At 35.0% G+C, this 24,570-nt stretch overlaps 2 protein-coding genes across 2 annotated transcripts; one reads left to right on the top strand and one right to left on the bottom strand.

Moving 5' to 3' along the window:
• The first annotated feature begins 1,778 nt into the window (after positions 1-1,778).
• On the top strand, positions 1,779-5,829 carry LOC144417346 (vasoactive intestinal polypeptide receptor-like). The gene is made up of 3 exons (XM_078109748.1): positions 1,779-2,052; positions 2,412-2,645; positions 4,030-5,829. The coding sequence occupies exons 1-3, from the start codon at positions 1,966-1,968 to the stop codon at positions 4,534-4,536; spliced, it is 828 nt and encodes a 275-aa protein (XP_077965874.1). The 5' UTR covers positions 1,779-1,965; the 3' UTR covers positions 4,537-5,829.
• A 12,070-nt stretch (positions 5,830-17,899) lies between these two features.
• LOC120335549 (monoglyceride lipase-like) lies at positions 17,900-24,105 on the bottom strand. Its single transcript, XM_039403076.2, has 8 exons — positions 23,762-24,105; positions 22,998-23,145; positions 22,477-22,583; positions 22,069-22,205; positions 21,507-21,617; positions 20,958-21,047; positions 20,506-20,721; positions 17,900-19,766 (listed from the first exon to the last, which is right to left on the bottom strand). Exons 1-8 carry the CDS (start codon positions 23,802-23,804, stop codon positions 19,668-19,670), a joined length of 951 nt encoding a protein of 316 aa, XP_039259010.2. The 5' UTR covers positions 23,805-24,105; the 3' UTR covers positions 17,900-19,667.
• Positions 24,106-24,570: the final 465 nt, after the last annotated feature.

Here is a 24,570-nt window from a genome sequence, read left to right as displayed (position 1 = left end):
AAGTCATAAATAAATTTAAATTTCAAAGATCATATAAACCGCATGCGAAACTGTGATACCTGGCATTTCCATTGTTAATTACAAATTTTAAATTTTCTTAGTTTTTTTCTCTTCATCCATTAGAGGTTACTTATTCCATAAAGTCAATTGGTCCCAAGTCGACTTCACTGTGCGACTCTTGAGAGTCAGCCCCAAAAATTTGAGGCAGATTGCCAATGAATATTAGGGGAAACCAGCCTGCGTTATATACGCACTGGAAGGGCTGTAAAATGCCACCGTTTTTGCAAGTAACGGAGGATACATGTTTTTGCCAACACTAAAGTCCTAAGGTTCCGTGGAATAAGTTTCATTGCAGTTAAAATGACTTTACATGGGAGTCTGTACAACGTTTTCGGCGACGGTATGCGTGTCTTTTTAAAACCACAGAGAACTAATGCAATCGTGAACCATCACAGACATCTTTTTTACTGATTTAATCGTCCGCTGATTGAACTGATCGGAATGAGTTTCCTGGAGACTTATCTGATTCAAAATGTCAGTGTAGTCCAAACGTATTTTTCTCTGTAAGCTTTTCAATCAAATTTTCGCGGGGAAACTAGTCCATTGTTATCAAGAGAAGTTAAAAATGATTTTATCTAATTTTTAAAGGTACCACAACAAGTTATATTGCAAGTATCCGTTTTATTGATTGGCCTGATTACGTTATTGATAGTTCCTAGTAATATGGCTTTTCCATGTCTGTCCAATTTCATTAGATATAAAAGACATCAAAGGACTTTTCGATATATCAATAAGATCAATAATTAAAGGTGCTGTATTATATATATATATATATATATATAGTAGAAAAAATGCGCGGAGTATAATAAAATCCGTATTCACCTGTATAAATGAAAACATGCGGCAGGATATTTAGCATATTTCTAAATTGTGGAAAGCAACAAATATGTAAATATTATGTTAACATTCAAGTCACTTTAAAAATGCAGATGAATGCAATTACTACAATTTGGTACGATAAGAGTTCTAAAATCGGATATGAGAATCCCAACAGAGTCAGTGCCATGTCCGCTCGACTTCCGTCATCTTTTCTGACTTCTGATTTAATACGACGGAAATACCAGAGCGAACAATGACTGCCCGATATATTTCACTAAAACAATGCATGAATCTGCCAAAACTATATTTTACAGTTTTAAAATATTTCAACGTACTGATCCTTATAAAATAATTCCCTATATATATTTAAGATATTCAAATCGTGTAGAAAAAAGATCCATTAATTACCTGCTATACTCAAAATTTGTACAGTTTGAAATGGAGTATTTATAGGTATTTGGGATTATCCTCCAAAACTGAGTCACCTTATTGGATGAGATCGAAACTAACCTTGAAATTCATAATGATACTTTTTCCAAACGAGACAGATGGGTGGGACTATAATAAGCCTTATACTGAAGAACAAATTTTCATATTGCTACTCATGGTAACTACTTATGAAGAGCTTGGGCGCCCAAGAACTTGCAATCAATTGGCTTAAATCTTGCTTTTCTCATTTTATTGGAAATAAAATCTATCGTTCCCACTCCGGTCAAGTAAATCTTTATCTTGGAATTCTCGAGTTTATACAATACATTGTAAAGGCAGAAAACCACATTGGGCCTGTCTGTCGACATATTTCAACATCTAATTGAATTATTGAGTTGGATTACGTATACTCAGAAGCGTAGAAACATTTTTTATACCTATTTCCCGAATTAAAAGACGACTGTGATGTAATATTTATCTTTTATACCGTCACGTGACATCGTATTTCGAAAAACTTCATTGCTTGTAATTTATTTAAAAGACTTTCATTGCGATTTAGAAATAGACTATATTGTCTGATTTTACCCATAATTCAATAAGTAATCTTACTTTTCAGGGGCTCCTTGGATATCTGTATTAATTTGGGTGGCTTTGCGTATGAATTATGAAAACAGTGGCTGCTTTGACATGAACGATGAAATGCATATTTGGTGGACGATACGAGTACCGATAATCTCTATCGTGGTCAGTTTAATGTATTTCTTTTGTTGTCTTTTTAATTATCTATGGTTCTGTTTAGAGCATTGTATTGCATGTCCATGATTTTCGCTTAAGGGTCAGCAAAGTATGTACATTGAACTGTGACCTGAGAAGTGCAATCGAAGTGTTAGAGATGTCGCGTTTTTCCTTCCTTAGATTAACTCCGAGCAACAGCAGAAATTCGTCATAGGAAATTTGCGCGGCTTGTATAAAGTTTAATATATACAAACAAACGCGGGGATTTATATTTTTATCTTCTTTATTATGGATCAAACAAGCCTTTATGGTATCTCGCGTTCTGTTCAAAGTAAATATATTCAATATTTTCTATTTATACATTACAGATCAATTGCTTCATTTTCGTGAACATTGTTCGTCTAATTGTATCAAAGCTGCAGGCTCATAACATGGCACACACGGATATGAAGCTGAGACTCGCTAAGTCGACGCTAGCCCTCATTCCTCTACTCGGAATGCATTACATAGTATTTCTCGCACTCACTGATGAATTCGCTGACAAGCATGGACCTACTATACATTTGAAACTTGCATTCGAAATGTTTTTGAGTTCAATTCAGGTACGTTAGTAAGACTTATTATTAAGAACATTCGTATTCTTCATGTAATTCTAGATTCCAATCGGATAATAATATAAATTGCCAAAATAGTATGCTGTTATCAATGCATCTACCGCTTCTAGTGTTTCTCCCTAATAAGCCTTAATCTTAATTTTTAAGTGGTGTATAGCGATTACTTTGTTGATAGATAAAAGGTTATATTTAGTTCATAACGCGCATCAGTTATACAATCGAAAGCCACAAAATAAATTAACAGAAACTTGGCAGTTTGAAGGCCAATTCCACATGCTTACTCTAACCCAGTGGTTCCCAACTTTTGAAGCGACCCAAATTTAAAAGAAAGATTTTGTAAAATCTCGCGATCCAAGGATATGCTCAAATAGTAAATAAATAGCATGTAGTACTTTAATGGCCGCAAAATTGAATGACTGATATAAAATAAATTGAGAAAGCTGCGCCAAATTGCCGTCAGCGAGGTTTTGAAATCGGGCGTGATTTTACTAGAAAAAAAAAGATATTGAATGCTGCAAAGTTTTCACGCTGTGATACTTCCCACATATAAAATTCTATTGAGAAACCATTAGATACCAAATATAAAATAAACGGTAAAATTTACTAGAAAATAAAATTCCTTTTTCTATTTTTTTTGAAAACTGAAAAAGTCGCCAATAACGCGTGCAATTGTCTTTTGCTAAAATCGCTGATTGTTTTCATCATCGTGACTTGTTATTCAGACCGTAAATGCCTTTACGTTGGTGTTTATTCTCTCGAAATCACAAATTTGTGCCACAATAACGATGATAATTATTTTATGTTTGTACTCGCACGGACTTGTGAATCCGGTGAGAGTTATCATACGTTCATCGGCGGCAAGATTCTAAATATAAGTTTTGTAGAGGCCCGCGACAGTCTCCAAATGCTTTCCTAGGCAATGGAAATCGCAAAATTTCGGCACGAATTACGTTTAGTCGATGTTTACAAACATATCGTCACAACAATCGAAACATGATTAATTGTGGGCGGGATTTGACTTTTTGTTCATTACTTTAAAATTGCCGTATAAATTTTTGGTGTTAACATAAACAAGGTTGAAACCGCGACTTTTCCTCGATGTGTGATTAATATAAGATAGTTAATCTAAAGTATATTTGATCAATTTTTATTGTACTGAAATAAGTATTACTCAGTGAGAATTTACGCAGAATTGCGGATTTTTCGAAAGGTTTTATTTTTAAAAATAATCGGAGTGGCAGCATTGCGGAGTCAGTGTTTCAAGTACATCTCAAATTTGTCGAATTTGCAAAATAGCAAAAAATACGGATCAAAACAATATGTAATCGGGAATTTACCACTATTTTTATGTATTTTTTGTTTTGTTTCACAGGGTACTTTCGTTTCCGTACTTTACTGTTTTTTGAATGGCGAAGTTCAAACAGAAGTGCGCAAAGCTTGGCGAGATTGGAGAACCAGAAAAGACCTTCCAAAGGGAGCTTGCAATTTACGGAAAGGCTCAACAATAAACAGTGCTAACCAAACTACTCAAGTGACGTTTTTTTCACGACATTCTACCACTGGCGCGGATATTACTATACAAGATCCCTGTCACAATTCACCCAATTCAGTTCGTCTAGAACTTGACAGTAGAGCAAATTCAATAGTACGGAAAAACAGCAATGTATCGGATTCAAAACAACTGAAAGGCGAAACTTGTAACGGAAATGGGATATTGCTGGATGCGAAAAAGAAGCGAATATACTACGAACCGATAAACAGAAATAACAATTCAATGATTACAGATTCTTCTCCGGTACCCAACTCAAACGGAAACGAAACAAATGGAAACATAGAATGCCAAGATAACGAACCTTTTCTACAAGAAGACATGGTCTGAAAATCATGTATTAATTTGCAAATCTAAGGATGTGAGCCGCTTAAGACATGCGAGGCTGAGCGAACGCGATTGCATACGGCACCGTTGTTTGATACATGTACTTGTATCTAAATTTTTCAAGTATGGATCACAATCGGCCATGGCGCGAGCATGGAATATATGTGGCCATATCTCGTCTCACAACAATATTCTGGTGATTTGAATTTAATTGGAAATGTGGAAAATATTTATATCGATGTATCAAACTTGTGTCTTCTTTTACTCGTAACAATTATTTTATATATTTTCCACCTATTTTCTTTCATTCAACATTTTCCCAAGCTATCGCCATTCCAACTAATTGTCTTTATATTTAAGTTCTTTAAAATTACGACCCAGAGAAAATACTTGGTTGCGTAATATGTGCGCACTGCATATACGAAAACACGCGCAGTGTTCAGCAAAGTTACTTCAAATAGGCTAAACCTCAAAGCGAATTCACACACCGAAATTGGCTCTTTGGCATCATCAATTTAATGCTCATATCAATCAACCTTGCCTGTTTGTTTTAAACACTAATTTAGTCTCCAAGTCATCATAACAGCTATCAATTATGTCGTTTTTTAAGGAAAAGAAACGTGGTTTATTTCTGCCATTCGTTGATATTTCACAGCCAAGTGGAACCCAGTATCAAAATATTCAGATATAGTTCGCTAATGAGGCACTCCTGTTAAGCGATCAATCCACAAAAAGATTTGGCCTTAACTAAACTCACAGTTTGTTCAATATCTTCACGTTATTATTTGCAACCGTGAATTTTTGTTTTGACTGTGTAATATTTATTTAAGTAGTTGGAACTGAAACTGCGTTTACAGCATCGTCTTTCGTTTACAAAATTCAAAAATTCCCTCGTCATCAAATGCATGAAGCTTCGTGCAGTATGTAATAAAAAGCACTGTGAGCGTGAACATTTAGTAAGTGTTATTTCAATATTATGTTTTGTTTTTCTGAGATACAAGACAATAACTCGTTTGTTCAATTTTTCATCGTCATGGTATTTTACTTTTATTATTTTAATTTCAAAAATTTGTTCCTATTTTGCATTTCAAGTAGTTCATCCCACCCATATTAAATTGAAAAAAAAGTATACTAAACAAAAACAGATCACACTTGTTTTGTTGTTCCATATATTTTTAAATATATGTGTTAAAGTCACTCAGATGTCAACCGTAAACAATGAGGACATTTCGACGTTCCTAGTTATGTCTGCGCTCATGTCTTCGAAAATGAGTTCTGTCGTATTATCACAAAACTTAAATAGAAATACAGAATAGTTTTCACTCATTTCACGGCATTGTTTGATACCAGAGTCGGAGTTAGTAGGACAGCACTTTGTCGAAAGTTTTCACCATACATATTGTAATGACAGATAGGTATATCTGAAGCAAAATGATAGAATAGACTAATTTATGGTCATCTCTAGTGTCCACTAGTGATGTTTAATGAAACCGACACAGACACATCCCGTGGTGATGCATTCCGTGGGTGAACCCAGCAGTGGCGTATCTAGGTAAAATGGCGCCCATGGCAAAGGTTTAAAAATGCGCTCCCTACTTCGCTTGTTTCTTTTTTTATAGTTTATATGAAATTGATTGCTCTCAACCACGCAATTTAATTACATAATGAGCAATTTATTAACGGCACAATAATCAGTGGACGATCGGGCAAAAACAAGATTTAAGATTAGTACTTTTCGTGCCTTTCTTGACTCAAATTCGTCAATGATGTCATTAAAATTTGTTTTCTTTGTTTCGCCCCTCTCTATACTTGATAGATGAAGCTAGATCACACAACCTTTTCTGGCCTATTTAGGATTGAAGATGTGACAGAACTAATTTTAGTTTACTAAACGGTCGATCGCAACTTGCTATGGATACTGTCACTGTCAGCAAAATTTGCAAAGCTATCCGGAGATTGGGAAATACACTTTCATCCCCATATTCGACTATGAAGGTAAGAAGATCTTCAGGTCGCAATAACTTGACGCTGGTACGACTTGAAATCAACATTTTGCAATCAATAATTTCTGCATATAATTTCTTGCCGTCAAGATCATCACTGTAAACCAGGGGTCGGCTACCTTTTGTCGCTCGCGGGCCAAAATTAGGGGTTGCAAGTCATTGGCGGGCTGCACATATTTTTAGAGAGTTTAAAACCGAACTAATGATACTTTATATAATACAAATCAAGCAGTGATACATTTTTCGAATAGAATATAGACTTATTTCCTCATTGCATTGCATCTCAAAAAATTCAATTTGAATATTTCCCGCGCCATTGATCCCTTTGCGCTTAGCATCAACTTTTCTGCGTTTAGTTGACATTTTTCTAATTATTAATAAATTATAGGCCTATTAAACGATCGAGTAATTATGAAATTTATACTTGTTAGATTATAATATAATTTAGTCTACACGTGTCTCACAATAAATTCTGTTACATAAAGAATATAATCGTCAAAACAAGCTGTTTTGTTACTTGAAAAGACTCTTTGTGACACACACTGTTTTCTCGTCAAAGTACATATCAACATATCTCACAACTTCTGAAACCTGCTCTCGATGCGCCTGGCCAGGAGTTGAGTCAAATATAAGATCATAGGGTTTGACTTTAATTTTTTTTGTTAGGCTTTTGAGAACATGGGATGCCATAAAAGGCGATTAAATTCATCTTGAACGCCTGGAGAAAGATAAGAGGTTGAATGTGGTTGACTTTCAATGAAACCGAGATGCTCTCGCAGCACAGGATCAAAGAAGGCAAGGAATTTCATTAAGCCAAGAAAATAACCAACATTTGAATCACTATCTGCTCGAAGTGATTCTCAGTACCGTATCAATTTAAGTTCTTTCATGTTGAATTATGACGTCACCTTCAATTGCGCTAAGTGACGGAACAAACGGCATTGATTGTTGGCTGACAATTTTTATCAACTTTTGTTGAATTCGTTATTATTTAATTAAAAATACGAGTTTTAATTATTTTCAAGTTTTATTTAAACATTATATGATTAGAACTTTTCGCGTTTTTGCGCCCCCGCCCAAACGGCGCCCATGGCACGTGCCATACCCTAGATACGCCACTGGAACCCAGATATGTTGAACACAAAAACTAGTTTATGTCGGTGAATGGCAGCATGGCCGAAAAATACGGGTGTTTTATACATCATATCATCAAAATAGTTCGGGTCAGAAAGTTTTATTACGATAATGAGTTTCGGAGATGCACCCAACAATTTTTTCTTCCTCTATTACCATAAAAATACATCTTGAGTGAACTCTAATCCCAATCCTCTTCTACCTTTTCGAATTTTCTACACGGTTCGGCATAGCTATAGACAGACAATATCGACGACTAAAATTTTTATATAACTTGTTGAAGCATGGACAAGCGATCGCCAACGCGATGAGTGATAAATACATTACATGTGTGTGAGCAGCGCCGGATTAACCATTAAACAATATAAGCACGTGATTAGGGCACCAAGCAAAGAGGGGCACCCCACAAATTTTAGAGCAGATTTTTATGTAGTTTATCGGTGTTCATTAAAAACTTACGAGTTCACCAGACTACTCAAACTTTAAAATGTTCGCTTACTTTTCGTCTTCAAGTATCATATTAACCGTTTTTACTAAAAATAAACACTGAACTGAAACTTATTTATTGGACACGAAATGGGCCTATGAGTCGTTTTCTTAAATTGTTGTTGTTTTTTCTTTCTAGTATTCTCCTTTTGCTGCATTTTTGTTTTAAAAAAATTTCTTTTCTTTTTACCAATTGGACCAATATTTGGCGTGTATTTGTATCTAACGGAGGAACGTTTTTGAGCTTTTTTAGCTATTCCAATTGGGGTTGGGATCCCGAGATTCAAACCCTTTTTCTAACGCTTTGTGCTTTTGTTTTAGTAAAAACACTGCTCTTCAAGCGTCGGCCATGTGACAGTAGTGACGAAACGCAGAGCCGACTTAACGCCGCGCAATCCATTTTTTTTTAGCTAGGTCCCGAAATACCAACTTAGACGGACTTGGTTGGTATTTGACGATAGCACTAAGCTTGCTCACGCTGCAAGTTTTTAAATTACTCAATATAACAATTCGTAATATAATGAGTGTCACAAGAAAGGTGACATAATGAAAAAAACGGCGGAAACGTATTTCCCCGCCCATCACACAGTGTCTGGTTTGATTTCATATCATATCTGTCACGAAAAAATATAATTTGAAGCGACATTAAACGCGGGATGCGCAAAATACAACGGTTATTCTCGGGAATTAACTTTAAGATGACTGAAGGCTTCATTACAAGAACGCCACCCATGCAACATAATAATAGTCTGATTAGAACGGTAAACTCTCGTTGTTTATTAAATTTAAAGTAAGTAAACTCGCGAAATTACGATCATTTTTGGGTTTTCTCCGACTTGCGGCCAGCGAGACCTCGTCAAAAGTTTTTGCGGTCCTTCAACCTAGCAACCTTGAACCTGAGGTAGACTACGGGGTATCGGTAAAATTTCAAACTACAGTTGTGACTTGTATCATTTGCTATTTCAATTCACGTTGAGACTTGAGACATGAATCTTCATTGTCACACTCCCTCAGGATTAGAGATCAACCGATATATCGGCCCGATATTGCGTGTTTGCCGATATATCATATCGGCAGTAAACTATAAATAAATAAACTATATATATATCGGCTATATATAACAGTTAAAAAACCTAGAAATTATCGTAAAAGTTGTTTTATTTCTAGTTTCTTATGTGGTTTATTGGACGTCAGTGTACATAAGGATCGTTTCAATATTCTGTTGTTCTTGTTAGTATTATTATGCTCTTTCGTCATGATGAAATCGCTTTTCTCTTCGAATACTGGACCAATTGCTTTGAAATTTTCAGCGGTGAAAGATTGATTTTTTTGCCAGAAGGCTATTGCTTTTACTTATTTCAAAAATTTCTGTGGACTTCAAGAGATTCGTTTTTTATGTGTCAGAATAAAAAATAGCGACACCTTGTGACGTGTTCATATATTTAAGCACTGCTCTCTTGTTGTTTTTATAATTAAATTACACAAGAGGGGGCACCAAAATCTTCAGTGCTTAGGGCCACAGAAGGGCTTAATCCGCCCCTGTGTGTGAGAAGATATCAGTTGACGCAAAACTAGGTTTAGTCAAGTTTAAGAAGAAAACGTTGGAGTGCTCGATTATATGATTAGACTTTACCGTAAATATAGCCGATAAACGAGTCCGAAAAGACATGAACAAGTTCGACAAGCCCTAAAGCATATTTTGTATATATTTATTTTGTGTTGAAACTCCAAAGCTTTTGAATCTTTAAAAAGAAGACTGCACCCGAATCCTAGTGATTAAGTGAGCATATTCTTCCACTGAATCAATAAGTGAGAAATTTGAGTACTAATTTTTTGAAAATTATTTTAGTGAAATATTGTCCAAATAAAAATTTCTCCTCTTGTTTCGTTGTTATATTTTTAACGATATCATGCATTATTGGAATCTTTGAATCATTATTGAAATCCTTGAATATTTTCCACATAAGAAAAGGAATCTCGATTTCTTACATCGGGTTTTGGATAAAACTAAAATCTTAACTACTACAATAGATCAGTATATTGTGCAACGGATAGATTGTTAAAATTGCAATTGCGAGATTCCCTAAGTTCATGGAAAACATATAATATTAAAATAAATCCGTCTTCTCAATACCAGCATTTCTATGAGTATGTTGATCTTTCCAACTAATCATGGGATACAGGTAGAGCAGGGGTTCTCAAACTTTTGGTGTCGCGGACCCTCGAAAAGGTTGACAAATATTCACGGAGCCCCAGAAGAAATGTTAAAATTGTTACTTTCCCATTAATTTCCATTAAAGTAATTTACTCAATTTAAATGCTAAACCTCTTTCAATAGGGTTAATACAAGTCATAAATAAATCTAAATTTCAAAGATAAATTATGTATACTAGAGCTGTAAATTTGACACTTGACAAACATAATAATAAATAAGGAATCGAATCTTTTCCTTTTTGACACTTTCGGAGGACTTAAAAGGCCGCTGATAACGTGCGCGAATGTATTTTGTTATAATCGCCGATTGTTTTCATCAGCATGACGTGTTTTTACGCCGATGTTTATACTCCCTAAATCAAAAATTTCCGTCGGCATATACATGTATTGTTCCACAAAGACGACGATAATTGCTTTTTTTGTTCTCGTGGGGAATTATGAGTTCAATGTAAAACACTTGTTACCATATTATAGTCATCGGCGACGAAATGCTAAAAATAATAATTAATAAAGTAGTAAATCCGCATCTCAAATTTCTTGAAAAACGACATTCTGAAATATTAAAACTTAAAATGGAAGATCTCAATATAAGTTTGGTTTCAGCAGTTTCACGTCAGATTAAACACACTTTTATAGGCATTGTAAATCACAAAGTTTGCTGTTATGTTAGGTTTTTTTTTAGTTATTGATCGTTAGTAACTGCGAAATCGAAACACAGCCAATTGTGTGCGCGATGTACCTTTTTTTCATTCTGAAACTACCGACGAAGCCGCATGCAATGTATTTTGACCAGACTTTGTGATTTTCAAACGGCGTTATCTTGCTTAAAAATAATCTCGAGTGCAAAAGAACAAATCAAGTTTGACAAATCCCAGGATCGCAAAAATACGACTTTAATTTATTTATAGTTGGCAGTTTATCACGTATTTTAGGTTATTTTAGAATAGTATTCTTTCATTTCAGTAATCCTAATAGTAATCTCGAATCAAACGTGAGTAACGATGAGCACAATTAAATTATTACGACAAGGCACTTTAAATGCTTGCATCGGTCATGGCTTGAATATCTTACGCAACAGAAATCTCGTTATCGTTTTTTTTAATCGCAAAGAATGTTGCGCGCAAATTTCCGATTCCACCCCCAACCCCTCTTGAGAAGCCTGGCCACGAGAGGCCAAATGTCCTGTGCGTGCAAGAGGTGCACAAGATAGACAAATTATTGGTCACACAATGGGCGGAAGCACTAGGATATAACATATTTATGAATACGCTGGATAAATTGGACAAATACCATACGACTTTCAAGCAAGGAACTCTGATTATGATTAAATCTGAAAACACTAATTTGCCAACCACCTACGCCATACATATCCAACACCGCTTGGATAGCGTAGAAATTAATATCGACCGCCAAACAATAAAAATTTTCAACGTATATGCCCCAGCCCAAAACGGACCTGAAAAAACGAAATTTTGTGAAAAACTGGTAGTAACGTTAAAGAATTACATAGACACATATGACATATTAATGGTAGGCGATTTTAACTTTGTGCTTGAGCCAATTGATGTTCTAATCCCCAGAAATTTTGAACTTCGGCCGCCGGAAAAAATTCTAAAAAAATTCATCCAGGAAAACAACATTGTCGACACATATAGAAGAAAATACCCCCAAAAACAAATTTTTACGCACCTTACCGGATCGCAGGGAAGACGTATCGACAACATCTATAACTCGAAAAACTTGGATCATATGGTCTCAGAAATATCCCATACAATAAACACAGTGTCAGATCACCTGTTGTGCCCCCAGATAGTACTCAAACAAGCTCAAAAAATCCGATGGGGAAAAAGCGTGTGGCGAAATAACGTTCTGTTATATGACGATCCAACCTACGTTAGAGTGATTAAAAACACCTATGCATCCGCTCTAAACGAAATACAAAACTTTGAATCGCTACAATTATGGTGGGATTATGTAAAGAACAGAATCAAAAAAGTGACAATGGCTTACTGAAAAAAACGTTGCAAATAATAAACGAAACAATTTGGCTCAATTACGGAAAAACTTGGATAAATTGATATATGAAGGGAAAAGGGAGAATACTTTAAAAATAGAAAACCTAAAATCGCAACTAAAAACACTGTCTGAAGAACGAAACAAATTGGATATCTTGATGGCAAATATTCAAACCCTTGAGGAGAACGAAAAGCCAACAAAAACTATTTTCGCACGAATAAAAAAAAGAGCCAAAGAAACTACCATAACGGAACTGAGAGCATCAAACAATAGGTCAACCACCAAAGAGGAGGAGATCATAAAGCTGGTAGAAAACTTCTACGCAAATTTATGGGGTGAAGAACACCAAACATCCGAGTACTACCAACAATATTATCTCTCACTCATGGAAACAACTCAAATTTCAAAACAAGATAACGACAGCCTAGAACAATACGTTACCAGCGCTGAGATTCTGCATACAATCAAGCAGATGTTCAACAACCGATCGGCTGGGATGGACGGACTAGGAAAAGAGTTTTACGTTACTTTTTGGGACACCATACAAATTCAATTTACGCAACTTATAAACAATATTGTCTCTTTCGGCCCCCTACCCAAATCTGCCTCAATTGCCAAAGTAAAACTGTTGTATAAAAAAAACGACCAATTAAACCTCAAAAACTGGCGCCCAATCACAACTTTGAATACGGACTATAAGATTATATCAAAAATTATCGTAAATCGTCTGGAACCCATTATGGACCCAATTATAAGCCCCTCTCAAAAATGTTCAATCAAATCAAGGAATATGGTCGACATTCATTATAACATAGATGCTATCTTAAGACACTGTCAGAATAATAACATCCCTGGTTCTCTGGTAATGATCGATAACTTAAAAGCCTTCGATAATGTAAGTCACAGCTTCGTATTTGAGGTCTTGCAACACATAGGTTTGGGATGCAAGACATTAAACATCATAAAAAGCATGTATACGGACATATATAGCCGTATAGATGTGAATGGTCGTCTAACCAACCCAATAACTATACGGCGCGGCATACGACAGGGATGCCCGTTAAGTATGATGTTATATAGCCTAACGGTCGAACCACTCGCAAGATCAATCCAGACAAACTCGCAAATAAAAGGAATAAAACTCGGCGCATATGAGCATAAAATAGACCAATATGCTGACGACATTACTTTTGCGGTTAGGGATCAAATATCCATATCAAAAATCTTTGAAGAACTAGAAAATTTTAAACAAGCAGCCGGACAACAAATCAATAAAGAAAAAACGGAAATATTATGTATCACCAAAATAGCGCTCAACTCGATATCAAAATCTCCATACCACCAATATATAAAACCGGACTGCAAAATACTTGGCATCCATTTTGGACTTAAAACATTGGAAAAAATGTGGGACGAGATAATTGGATTACTAACCCGGACCCTAAATTCATTGAAACCAAGAAACCTGACTTGGTATGGCAAACTAACTGCAATCAACTCCTTAATAATGTCGATCATCACATTTCATGCGCGGGTCAAGACCATCTCCTCAAGGAATATCAAATCAATCGAGAGCGTACTCCATAAATTTATATGGTACCCCGCAAAAATAGAGGCAATAAAGAGAAAACACCTCCAACTCTCAGTGGCGAGTGGGGGTATCGGAATGGTTGATGTAAAGTCAAAAGTGGAAGCCTGTAAGATCGAACGATTAAAAGCCTTTGTGAGAGGTGAAAACCTCAATCAATTTTGGCATATCGAAGGCCTATACTCACTTGGGTCAAAAATTAAAGAAATAAATCCAAGCCTTTACAGCAACTCGATGCCGCACAGTAACACAACCCCCACAACATGGAGGGAAATGCTGGACCTCTACCGTAAAATAGATCTCACACGGGATGTCTGGGAAACAGCAAGACACAAACACCTCTATCAGGAGCTTAAGAGCAAGGCACCTGAACAAGACCAACAGATACCAACCATAAACTGGGAAGAAGTTCAGCTCTTTAGTAATACCTTGAGAAACAAGTTCACAAATGCGGAACGAATACTATCCTACCGAATAGTCCGTGAAGGATATATCTTCGGCGACCGCATGCGGGGAATGTCCCTAAGATTCGACCAAACCGGAGTGCTAAAGATATTAAACTGTAAATTCTGCAAAACCCCTTCCGACAACACGGAGCATCTTATCCAACACTGCAATAAAACTGACTATTATATTGGAAAAACTGTAAATTTTATTAGCGACATATTACGTACCCCCATAAAAATCAACAGAGAGCAAATATTTTACAACAGTTATGATGGCCCACACCAAATAGCAGTAACTAAATGCTTCGTCCTTTTAAAGAAGAATATAATTGGAACAAAAATCAAACTGGACATACAAAACAAATACCTGGCCCCAACCGATGATAAAATAATTCAAAAAACAATAGACAAATTTGCAGAATTTCTAATTACAATGGAATACAAACATACGGACATACAGTTTCTTGGCTTTCCAGCAAATTGGAAAGCAATCTTAAGTGGGTATTTAAATATGTGACACAATGCTTGAAAAGAACTTTACCACCCAAAGAGGTCGCCCTACCTACATTCACCATAAAAGGGAGCTTAAACCTGGTAATACCATCCTCAAATTTTCGCGGAAATGATGAATCGGAAGCTTCACGGTGGATGTCATCCTGTGTACGTGTTACACGCCTCGCATATGTACGGGTTACACGCCTCGCATATGTACGGAAGCCTTGCAATACATAGCGGATATGGAAGCCGCCTTATGTATATGACCGCTGCTTACGCAGTGGCATGCTTATGAAGCGTAATACCGATATGACGTGTCTAAGACACTGATCCGAGACTGGAAAAACTCTGATCCGTAGATTAAAAAAAAAAAAAAAAAAAAAAAACTAAATTGTATCCTAAATCTTTAATGTATAACTATCTTTGTGCAGTATTTAATTGAAAATGTCCTGATCATTGGATTATATTTAACCAAGGCAACGAGATTTAAGAATTTCGACGATCTTTTTTTGTTTTTAACAGTTCAATATTCTCAATTTAACTACTATCAAATATCAAGTATGAGCCAGTGTGTTTATTCTGTGCGAGAACCTTTTTCAATTACAAAACCTTGATGTTCTGTTACCGGTTTTATCGTTTTATATCAGTCCGGACTTGTCCTTGCTCAATATATTTTCCACAATGCCTCGCAATATTTCGGCCAAATATGATTAACTGTCTTTACCAAATGCGGCAACTTATTTTGATTATTGAAAACCACCGACACTCGACCAAATTTGTGTCAATATTGGCCGATAGGATCTTCGACTTGAGTTAGAAAAATAAGTTAATTTTTTCGTGAGTGCAAAATAAATGTCACAATATGCATTTTTTTGCGATATAACTTTGTATTTTCGGAAAAGCCATATCATATAGGTACGGTATTTAAATTATGCGCAAATAATTATTATTTGATCTAAATTTGTTGCAAATAATGTTACAACATTTAGGCCGCGAAATGATTTAATGTAAAATGAAGCATGGTAATCGGAATAACGTCAATAAGTCGGCATCAATAATCATTATAAAATGCTGACTAGGTAGTAAAGTCGAATAATGTTAAAAACGGCGCAATAACAAGTCTTAGTCGCGAGGCAAGCGCAAGTATAATCAAACGAGAGAATACGCTCGTCGTGGCATTGATGAATTGGAAACCCGACATTTTTTTTAATACGATTTAAAAAAAGTCAACAATCGTTTCATAAATATCCGTATACCAGTGTGGTAATGATAAAATTGATCGCATAAAATTGGGACGGTTAATTTGAGAAGGTGATAAAGGAAATCAAAGCTAGCACAAAAGATAAAAATCAGAATAAAATTAATTTGAATTCACTCTTGTCTTAACATCTGTCGCCGGCGTGTAGTACTGCCAGGAATATGAAAACCCAAACTCGATGTCCCAATCGAAAATGAAGTGGATTCAATTGGTTGTTATGATAGGTTTAAATGTGTGAAAAAATATCGCAATTACGGGGTCATTACGTAATCGATTTGGCCGTAATTACGGAATTGATTTTTGTCAATTACGTGCAAGCCTAGCCCGCGCCACCACTTAAAATGAAAAAATACTGATTATACAGTTTCTAGTTATTCTGATTATCCAGCTCTCTTCTACAGACCACCCAATACTAGTAAGCATAGACACAGTGGCGTACCTAGAGGGGGGCAAAAGGGGTAGCCGCCCCGGGCAGCGCGTAATAAGAGAAGCAGAACCGAGCTGTAGTTTGCGCTATTATACATGTTCTTATCGACGTGTTTTTAATTAATTAAAAGCTGACATTATGTGTTTAGTCTTGTGTTACTAACTGTGGTGATGACGAGTCAACAATGGAAAACGAGGTAATGTTTACAGCCATGCCAGAAAAGCTGTCTGTGTGGCTGCTGAAACGTCTCATGTTGCGTCGCTTTTCCGAAGTGGAAACAGAGATTTTCCAATAAATGTTTATTTTATTGCATCGTAGATTGGGCTCGGCTGGGATGTTTTTCATACTTTGTGCATTACACATTGTTTATTACTCACAATTGGCTACTCAATTCGCTACTAATTGCGAAAGATCTTTCTCAAAGTAAACATATTTAATGTCTTCGATGTCAAATTGGCGCCTGTCAAGTTTATCTTTGATCAGCATCGAAAAGAAATTCCTGACATACGAGGGGAAAGGGGCGGTCGTTCAGACATTTGTTGATAGCAAAGTTGCGATTGGACTTAGAAATAAGAGACTTGTTTTTTGCTAATAAATGATTTAGTTCTTGTAAATGTGAGTTTGTTGCTTAGTTTGATGATTTATTTAATAAAACAAACGTTTCCATCTTACTTGGCCTTTAATTTATTAATTCTCGTGCATAACAACCTTTATAATTTGTTCACTGTACGAATTAATATTAAGGTTAGGCAGCATTATCAGAAACTGGCCCCGGGCAGCGGAAGGGTTTGGCACGCCCCTGCAAAGACATCATCGAACCATGGCCTCTCCTTTGGTAACTGGCAGGACATAAGTTGGCTAGCAAGGCAAATGTTCCAGATGTACAACATGAATGACCCATTGTACAAAAGTCACAACCTATCAGCGATTACGTGAAACACGATTTGATAGATAACCTGAATTCCACATATGGCATCCATAATTAGTATGTGCCAAATGCGATAAACAAAGTTGTCGAAGGCGCGATATATTTAGATTTTTTTCAATAACATAATCCCTATATTGAAAACAAATTTCAAATATAACATATGTTATACAACGTCAGTATATAATATACAAACAAATAGTGATATGTGTTTATATAGAAAGCATATCTAAGTGGACGGACTACTTTTAACTGACACGAAGACAATGCTCCTGTCCCCAAAAAATCGATATTTAATAATTGAGTGTATCTATTGGTCAAAATTAGTATTGGAATATCGAGCATAGAATTGTATTTGCATTGCTCCTTGCGTACAGGGGTTCAAACCGATAATTTGATATTTTTTCTCAATGTGTTATCAAAATTAGGTGGCATGTTGAGATGTTTGGCAGCAAAGGTAAAATATCTACCAGCACTTGATAGTTTATCATCCCACAAACAGTATTATGTGTATAGATAAAAATTGGGATATATGTTAAACATTTGAAAAACAGACAAAACACAAAAATGAGTATGATACAAGTATAATGCTAAAAACAACAACATAAATTTCACAATAAAAACCTGATATTTTGTTTTGATTGTTCGACTCAATTTCGCAATAAAATGGCTTGAATAATAAATTTAGGTAAAACTGTGCATGGAAAATTTTATAACTCCAGGGGCAATAGGCCTTCAGAAAAACCGATAACATTTTAAGTATAGACAATGAATCAAAGAGTATTGCTATTTTTGGTACATTTCATCTGATCAAAGCCAAGATCCTCGAGCAAAAATTATTGAACTCTCCTGATTGTCGTGCAATCACTTTTCTAGTCCTAGTTGAATTACCTTTGCCAGAGGAGGTCCAACTTAGACCACATGAAATGTCATATGACACAAGATTTCAATCCATGAAAATTCAAGTTTTCTCAATCTTAGTTGTTTGGTTGTTTGTATCACCGGTGGTGGTCATTAAACATATATACTGCACTCATTTCAGGAGGAAAAAATTAAAATACACCTTAATCTCAATATGCATGCAGTTCGCATTCACTGTCATATCTATTTAGAGGCAAAAGTGATGGCATGTCAATTTAAGCAACAGTCAATGTCTTTAAAAAAAATTATTCAATGAAATAGCATTTAAAACAAAAATCTTAGCTATTTTTCTATAGTCAAACATGGCAAGATGAGGTTTGCCTCCACTTATGCTTGACAAAATAAACTACTTTTGTCACAAAAATTCAATAATTTTCCAAATACATTCATTTCAATCAATCAGAATTCAATTCACAAAAATTGAATAATTTTCCAAATACATTCATTTTCAACCAATCAGAATTTAAATCAAATCATGTTGAAAAAACTAATAAAATATTTCGGTTCCTTCTAATGAGTCCTATACAGCAACAGCAACAGCAACTAATGACAGCTGGTTTAAACACATAATTGGCACCATATTAACAAGGTGATTAAAACTGCTACTCGCTTTAAAAATGTCTTGATGAAGTGATAAGGAAGTAAATGTGCTTTGATTATTTTTGCATCTAAATAATCATGAATGAATTTTGCAATCTTCAAGCCTGAGCCATGAATGAATTGAGTTGAAGAACATATTTTATATCTATCTCATACGAGACTAAGATGTACTCTTATCAGCTCAGAGCAAGCTACAGTGAAGCAAGTTTGAAAACTAACATACCAGTATTCTAATATATTTATATATTTGTGCATTTTAAATATCAAAATACAGCTTAGTCATGATTGTAAAAATTTTAAATGAAGTGCATTTATTATGGTTTGAATGCAAATAACATGTGTTCGTGTGGATAAACACTAAAAATCAGTATATCTATTAAACTGTACTAGGACACTTAGGGAGAGGTTAAATAAGATATTAAAAACAGTTGACTAATAACATATAAAAAATACAAACTTCTCGAAATTGTTAAAGATTTCAATCACTCTGGCACCATTGGCATAGTTAATTAAAAAACTTGATTACATGATAGTGTGGTGACAAATTTCTTACACAACAGCACTATATAAAATAAATAAAAACCATATAGCTCCAACAATATTTTGCAATATCCATTAAATTCATATTCTCTCCTTTATCCATTTCAAAACTTCAGCGAAGTATTCCTCAACAAATTCCGGTGTTTCATGCTCTAACATATGCATGCAATCCTTGTAAATCTGATAAAATTAAAATAATATTTGTAATGTAATGCAAATTATTTATATAAATAAGTATCAGGGCTGTGGACTGAGAGTTTAGCATGTTTTCTTCAAAGCCAGAGTCACATTTTCAAATTCATAGAAGACTGATTTCGAGTTCAAATTTTAAATTTAACCATAGTCAGGAGTCCGAATTTCAGATTTTGAATGCTGATATGATCTAAATAAAAATTCCTGACAGAAACTCACAGAGCATTAAGTTGACTACATTTCCGAGAGACAATTAAAGAAAACTTTCGTGCGCCAACTTTTTAGTATAAAAAATTTAATATTCTCAAAGTTCAAGTCTTTGAACCAGGAGTTAGTTTGGAGACTGCTGCAAACTTCTTGCGGCATGTAAGCCCTAAAAAATTTAGTAGTGTCTACCTCTATTGTTACGCAACAACAGATGCAGACAATAATATGTAACAGGAAATAAATGACATAAGCATTTAAATTAAGTAAAGTATTCAATCATACACCGTAATAGTTATGTTTAACATATTTCTGTTAATTTTCGGGGCACACACAAATGCCGCCTTTCGGAACCGCTGACATAGGTGATTTGGTTGAGTTTTAACATCTTATGAACACAAGGGATATAGGATTCTACCACATGTTAAAGACTTCTTGCAGACCAAAAAAGCAAATAGTAGACTTTACCAGTCAAACAGAATCAAAAACAGAAGAAGTTTTATATCAATCAAGCAGATTTTACCTTGAATGTTTTATCCTTGCTGTTACAGACTTCCATTAAAAGTTTTGTTCCACCAATGTCACATAGTCCATCAGCTTCTGAATGTGCTGCAAAGATAGGTATGTCTAAACTGGGTAAAATCTCTTTCAGTTTATCCGACATTGCAAGAAATTGCATGGCGAATCCAGCTCTCATTCCATCATTGTCATTCAGAGGATCATTCACATAATTGTCTATCTGAAATGGGGATGGGAAAAAAGTTCAGTACACTGTGAGTACGGAAAATGCTTATCTAATACAAATGATACAACATAATTAACTAATATAAATTATGTAACGATTGATAAGGTTCAGTCATGGATATTTTATTACAAGAAGTTTTTGCATAGTTTCTCATTTAACCGTGACATTATTACTAGGTAGGCCAAATTTTTTTTTTTTAACTAGGCTGGATGATGAAATTTTGTTCACACCTGTTTTTGATCTCTTGATAAAAATTCTAGCTTAAGCTTCCCAATTCTCAGTTTTGGTGCGACTCTGATTATAACTCTTGCCAGAAACAACTAAAAAGAAGTGGATTAACTCGGTTTTATAACTGTCAGCCGTATAGCAATTTTTTGTAACAGGCAATATTACCTTTATGCTTTAATACAGACAAGCTTATAGATATTGAAATGATGCCCTTTATGTCATGTTGTCATTTACTATTCACACTATTGAAGATCAATGGATCATTTAACAAATAATTTCAAATTACAAAACATTATACTCCAAAATTATCAAGTTTATTTTTTCGATACTTGGTGTGGATGTGGTGGCCTGGTGGTTAAAGCATTGGCTTTAATTATCTTGGAATCACAGGTTAAAAATCTTGGGATTCAAATCTGATGCTGATCGGCTCAACCATAGTGTAATAAATTAGGTAGGCAATGATGAAACAGAAAGGCTTCGTTACTTCCAAAATTAGTAGTAGATTAGTAGACATAGGAAAACATTGTATAAAAAAATATTAGGGAACAAACCTTGAAGGGAGTAGCGGTATCTGGACTAGGAGTAATGTAAGGTGCAGACAACAGAACACCACGAAAATAGTTTGGTCGCTCATGAGCCGTTAGTACCGATAATCCACCTCCCTGAAGTAAAAATTCAAAAGTTATTCTCAGAAATTCTGCACTTCCCAACTTGGTAACTGGTGATGAAGATGCATCAAGCCAAATCATTTGACTTGGTATAGTTCAACCTATCAAACACAACAAATCTAAAAAGTTGAGTAACTTCACATTGAAATAACTTATGGAACACCTAAAGAATAGATAATTTAACGTAAAAGCTTTAAAAAAGTATACCTATATTATTTTAGGAGTCTTGTGAAATGAATATCAAAATATATGTCTAACTACTGATAGCTTCAATTGTCATTGCGTTATTTATCTATTAATAACGAGTTCACAACAGCAATATTCGATATTTATCAAATTTAATAACTGCATCTTTTCCAGTTTGATTCAGTCACCACCTATTATTGCACAGTGGACATATTAGCAAACAAGTTCATTGAAAAGAAACATGAAAGGCAAGACATACCATTGAATGTCCATATAAAAATATAGGGAGATCGGGGTATCCTGGTCGAATCAAATCAATGTGCTGCCATATATCTCTGCTTAGAATTGTGTAGTCCATCACATGACAACGTAGACCTTGGCTTTCTCCATGAGCATCTGTGGTAACGAATAAATAAATTTTGATTAAATTCAACTTTGATTACCATATCAACTGCAGTTAGATACAATATTTAAAGCATATCTAGAAATATTTATGAACAACAAATACACTTTATGTTTAAATAAGTATTTTAAGTTTAAATATCAGTATTATATTAATATTATATTTATATATAATATATAATAATTTTTGACAAAAATAGTAATAATTCGATCAGCAGATAAGACGAAAAGTAAAAATTACTAAAACCCACTAATATGAACATACAATGATCATGCGCAAATGATAAAACTCCTATTTCCATCAATTTATTTGCCAATTCCTTTGATCGTCCACAATGCTCTGCATAACCATGAACATGAAACACTAAGGCTCTGTAAAAGGTAAGTCAAAAGCATATGATTTATATTTGTTCTATGTGATTCAGGAGTATTGTTGATACTTATACAGGTGTTCATTACAGCAGTAGTATCCAAATCAGGATCCTTTCTGTATACAAAAGCCATCTTTAAAGGATAATGTAGCTATATAATATGAATTATTTAATCTCAAATAAGAATTATTAAAATTTTTTCCTAATTACTGAACATAGAATAAAAATAATTGAGAACAACAACGCCAACCTTTAACAATTATTCGAGTACTTTTGCACTGAGATAGAAATAGAATATCTTGTCATTTGCTATTTGATCTCATAATATTTCAATAACAAATCGTTTATATGATTTACTATGATAAAGCATGGTAGCAATAGCAAAAACTAACTAGAATCAGTTTGTAATACTCACTTGATTTCCTTTTCTGGTTTCCAATATCTGCAAAACAAATAATTACCATCTGCATTCACAAAATGATTCACCTCGCCAAACGACACGCCAGAAAATGTTTTTGGATATATCATATCCTTCTTATCATCTCCACCTGATGCTGCAGTGCCTTGAAAGGATTTTAGAACAGTTATTAGGGAAACAATAGTAATTCAACAGCCTAATCATTTAATTTAACCTAACTCATAGATAACATGTCCACTTATCTGATGAATTGCTAATTTCAGAATTCAGTAATTTGTTCAAGGCCTGGTACTGTGGTAGGCTATGGCTGGTAAAAATAGTTAAATAAACAGGTATTGCTGTATTGTCGCTACTCACTCACCAGGGACAGAGAGATGTGAGTTTCAGAATGCTGGAATTTCAAACCGAAAAGATTCAAACCAACAGACTAATGTCAATTTAAATTAGTTGGCTCAGACACCGTACTTGCAGACCTGTGGCATAGAAAACCCCTAGATCTTGGATTTGATGACTCTATATGGCAGTATCAGTATGGGTTTCACTCCAATTTTTCGACCAGTTCAACTGTTCGAATTTCAAAAAACATAGGCTCCCATTTAATGAACTCCCAGTAAACAGTGCAAAGAAAGTAAATCATTAGAAATAGCATATAGTCTATATTTTTGTATTATCATTGTTCAGTTGTTAGTCAAACTACCGGTACTGCAGTACTGCTTGCAAGTCACAAACAAATAAGTGCTATTGAAGTAGGAACTTCTAACCATTAACAACGCCAGAAGACTCAATTGCATCCCCAGAACTCATCTCCCTGTCTTCACGCCAAGATATCGATAACAGGATGGTGCACAAACTTTCTGGATTTGGCTTTGTCAGTTCGTGGTGATTAAACTGCAATTTTTTTACCGACGCCAGACGAAGTTATAGAAAGCTTTATGTCTATTTTCCAAGTTTCGCTCTTGGTTTTTTTTTTGTAACGTCTCTACGGAAAATCGAAATAAAACCGACCTTTCCTTACTCACTGCGTAGCGCGCACCAAGATAACGTAAACTGGTTAATTTGTTTTGATAACGCTGAAGTGAAACGCCACAATTTCGATTTCACCTTAATCTCTTGTGGCACCTAGCGATCAATTCAATTTGGTTAGGATATGATTAAAAGCGTGACGACTGCTGCCCAGGGCTGCCACCCTAGATCAGTTAGTGTTTGAGAGCAGCATGCGAAACATATTTTAATATTTCACATATATTATTGCCTATTTTTAACGAATACCGAATAGTCGAATATTGAATATTTTTTTATACATAACAGGGATCCAGAACGTCGGAGGTCGATACTCCATTTGGAAATTATTAGAAACATTCAATAGTCGCCAATAAAGCGTTTTTTTTTTACTGGTTAATAGTTAACTCATCATAATCGCTGATTGTCTTTGTCACCGCGATTGTTTCGGCGGCGATATCCTGAAGTTGGTGTTCTATATTCCCGAACTTTCTCGTTTTTTTGCAAGAATAAGGGGCTGCCGGATATCGAAGTTACATATTTCTAGTATACCCTTGCGTTCACATCAGCG

This window comes from Styela clava, chromosome 2 (assembly GCF_964204865.1).
Source record: "Styela clava chromosome 2, kaStyClav1.hap1.2, whole genome shotgun sequence".
NCBI classification, from domain to species: Eukaryota; Metazoa; Chordata; class Ascidiacea; order Stolidobranchia; family Styelidae; genus Styela; species Styela clava.
This window is presented reverse-complemented; position numbering and strand designations above follow the sequence as displayed.